Genomic DNA, 3,865 nt, shown 5'->3' with positions numbered 1-3,865 from the left:
AAAAAAAAAAAAAAAATACTTAGAGTGTGCACGTGAGCAGGATCATTCTGAAGGTACTGTAACAGTTCCTGTATATTATGAAGAACAAGGTCCCCGGTAGCGACCAGTAGCTCAGTGGGTGGGGCACCTGTCATATACATCGAGGCTGATGGGTTTGAACCTGGCCTGGGCCAGCTAAAACAATGACAACTACAGCAACAACAACAAAAAATACAGCTGGGTAATGTGGTGGGCACCTGTAGTCTAAGCTACTTGGGAGCCTGAGGTAATCGCTTAAGCCCAGGAGTTTAAGGTTGTTGTGAGCTGTGACACCATGACACTATTCAGAATGACAGCTTGAGACTCTGTTTAAAAAAAAAAAAAAAAAAAGAACAAGGTCCATAATAGCACCACATAATTATCTTCCATCTTTCTTTAAAAAAATATTCTTTTCTTTTTTTCCATGTGCTAGTCTAAAATTGTCTTCCATCTTCTAATTCTCTTTATATTGTTAGGGACAAATATATAGAATGGAAGGAAAACGGTGTGAACTGCAGAGGTCAGAGACCACGCTGTCCAAGAGACAGAAACTCAGGTTGTGCGGAGGAGCGGGGATAGTGTGAGTCAGTCATTAGCCTCCTGTGCTGGGGAATCACCTTACTTCTCAGAAATCTTGAAATAGCCCTCTCCTTTAGTCTTTCAGGTTAAAATTAAGCCTGTGTTAGAAATTGGCTACTCTTTCTAAGGCAGAAAAGGGGTTGTGGCCTGCCTGTACTACTGTCTGGGGAGAAATACATTCATATCACAGACCCACCTGAAGACTGCTCTTCCCTGGCGATGATAATGGCCGTCCGGGCAGCTTCTCGGTATTGTTTCAGAGCCATGTACAAGCGGAACAGGTATTTGGCATCCTGAGATACAAACCATTAGAGAAACATCATTTTCTTCATTAGCTAAGAGAAATACCTAGAATTTTGCATTTCAGTTAGAACCATGCTCATCTCCCAGTAACTAAAAGTTAATACTGATTTTATTATTTATTTATATATTTTTTCGAGACAAGAATCTCACTTTGTTGCCCTTGGTAGAGTGCCATGGTATCATAGCTCACAGCAACCTCCAACTCCTGGGCTTAAGCAATTTTCTTGCCTCAGCCTCCCAAGTAGCTGGGACTACAGGTGCCCACCATAATGCCCAGCTATTTTTTTAGAGACAGGTTTTCACTCTGGCTCAGGCTGGTCTTGAACTTGTTAGCTCAGGCAATCCACCTGCCTCAGTCTCCCAAGTGCTTGGATTACAGGCATGAGCCACTGCGCTCGGCTGATACTGATTTTAAAAAGCCAACAACAGGGCAGGGTACAGTGAGTGCCTCATGCTTGTAATCCCAGTACTTTGGAAGGTGAAAGCAGAAGGATCCCTTGAGGCCGGGAGTTTGAGAGCAGCCTGGGCAAAAGAGCAACACCCCATTCTCTACAAAAAAAAATAAGAAAAATTAGCCAGAGATGGTGCTGCGTGACTGTAGTCTCAGCTATTTGGGAAGCTGAGGCAAGAGGAGTGACTAAGCCCAAGAAGTGAAATTCCTGTGAGCTCTGACGGCACCACTGTACTCCAGCCTGGGTGATAAAGCAAGGCTCTGTCTCTTCAAGAAAGAAAAAGAAAAAAGGAAAAAACAAAAGCCAATGAATAATGAATTAGTTTATGTATCAAATATTTGTTCATAGTTTAATATGGTAGCCAGGAAGTATTCTAAGTACTTAATATCAGCTCATTTAAATCCTCATACCCACCTTAGGAGGAAGGCACTATTATCAACACAGTGGGGAAGTGGCAGAAGCAGGATTTGAACCATAGGATGTGAGTCTGTGCTCCTGATCCTGCTCCACAGAGTCTCTCTCAGGTGTTTGGAAACACAACATATTCTTAGGTAATGTACCAACGTTGCAAAATTTCAAAAAATTTTATACCTATAAAAATTTTCTCTGGTCTATAAAATTTTCTTGGCCTTTGACCATTCTCCATTTCTGTTCTAACAATACAATTTCACGTATTTGATGGCTTCTAGATTATTACAGTAAGTGGAGATAATGGGAGGTGGATTGGCACAGTTCAAGGGTCTGTGTCCTTTGCCAAGATAAATAACTCTTCCTGGGTTTCAGTGGCTTTATCTGTCAGATAAAGGAAATGGGCTCAGGGACTGCTACAGTCCTCTCCAGCTCTGACATTCTGTCATTGTTCTGTCACCCTCTCTTCAAACCAGTGACCCGAGTTCTTCCTAACCCAAGCTCCTTGGACATAAGAGGGAAGGAACAAATCTGGAGGAGTTAAAGGTGAGAGTCTCTCCCAGGACTCAGAGAAGGCTGACTTCTGGAGGAAGCCACAGAGTCACGCTTTTTGACAATATACTCTTAATGATGAATTTTCACATTATAATGTTAGTTTTATGCCTAAGATGATTTGTGTCAATTTTCATTATTTTAGATATATAAAAAATGCTCTGATGTTTTGGGAATCAGTGCTAAGTCACAGTTCCAATGATCATTCTTCATAATTCCTAGAATAAACAAAACTATAACACGTGTGAAAAATTATTGGTGGACTGTTATCTAGAGGGGCATAGCTGTCTCACAGGTGGCAACGCCTACCTGAAAGAGTGAATATTCACGTTACCTTCTAAGTGCAAAAAAGATTTGTTCTCTAAAATTTGGATTCTGTCAAAAGGCTGCATTCAAGGATCCAGCAGGCCTTATGTGGCCCCGAGGCTCACCCCTGGATGACCTACAGTTATTTTTTTTGTTAACATGGCCAACTATTGTTCAAAAATATGGAACGCTTCATGAATTTGTGTGTCATCCTTATCCAGGGGCCATGCTAATCTTCTCTGTAGCATTCCAAGTTTTAGTATATGTGCTGCCGAAATGGGCACTACAGCTACTTTCTAAGATACAATTTTATAAGTCTGTTGTAAAAGTGTGATAATGTAGAAAACAGGGCAGAATAAAGTCACAACTAAGATATGAAGATCTGAGTGCAACAAACATCCATGTACCTTGGGCATGCCGTCACTCTCTCCCATGAGGTGGTCAATCAGCTGACTGGTTAGCAGCTCATCTTTGGCCTGACCAACCTGTTAGGAGAAAAAAGCCCCAGCAAATTCATTGTCTTAAATCTAGGAAGAGTGGGGAGAAAGACAAATAATCTTCTGCTGAAGGAGACAGAATAAAAAATATTTAAAAAGTGGCCAGGTGCACTGGCTCATGCCTGTAATCCCAGCACTTTGGGAGACTGAGGGAGGACTGTTTGAGGCCAGGAGTTTGAGACTAGCCTGGGCAACATAGTGAGACCCCATCTCTACAAACATTTATTAAAAAATTAGCTCAGCGTGGTGGTGCACACCTGTAATCCCAGCTACTTGGTAGGCTGAGGCAGGATTGCTTGAGCCCAGGAATTTGAGGTTGCAGTGAACTACGATGCCACTGCACTCTAGCCCAAGCAACAGAGTGAGAGACTGTCTCACGACCTCCCACCTGCAAAGAAAAAATCTAGTAAAAATATCTATAGTACAGTGCCTACAATACAAAATGAGGTCTTCCTTCATTTATTTATAAAGTGTCCATCAATAAAAATCCATCTGTAGAAACTATAGCTTTTCTCAGCTACTGTACCAAAATACCATATTTTCTTTTATGTACATGGAAAATATAAGAACTTTAAGATAAATACATGATGGTGACACCTTGAGAATAGCATCTTGAGTACAAGAACTGGGCCTTATCCAACAACATCCTACTGAGTGCCCTCATCTGTAGCAGATCCTTGAGGAAGGCACTGGTACTTGCTACAGTAGGAGAGAGAAATGAGCGGTACGGTGGGAGGAGCTGTAGGAGAG

The 3,865-nt window shown here is 41.8% G+C and overlaps 1 protein-coding gene and 1 non-coding gene across 2 annotated transcripts in view; both read right to left on the bottom strand.

Moving 5' to 3' along the window:
- The window catches only part of WDR19 (WD repeat domain 19), a 97,258-nt gene that overhangs the window by 16,691 nt on the left and 76,702 nt on the right, over positions 1-3,865 (bottom strand). Inside the window, exons 29-30 of the mRNA XM_003800704.3 lie at positions 3,026-3,103; positions 794-890 (exon numbers count right to left, since the gene is read on the bottom strand). Of these exons, the coding sequence (XP_003800752.1) occupies positions 794-890; positions 3,026-3,103 (175 nt within the window). The remainder of the gene's footprint in view (positions 1-793; positions 891-3,025; positions 3,104-3,865) is intronic.
- Positions 2,795-2,902, bottom strand: LOC111721762. The gene has a single exon (XR_002770783.1). It is a non-coding gene; the product is annotated as a U6 spliceosomal RNA (small nuclear RNA).

Source organism: Otolemur garnettii, unplaced genomic scaffold, assembly GCF_000181295.1.
Source record: "Otolemur garnettii isolate 467f Iridium unplaced genomic scaffold, OtoGar3 scaffold00181, whole genome shotgun sequence".
Lineage (NCBI taxonomy): Eukaryota > Metazoa > Chordata > Mammalia > Primates > Galagidae > Otolemur > Otolemur garnettii.
Note: the sequence above shows the minus strand (reverse complement) of the source record. Positions and strands in the feature narration are given on the sequence as shown.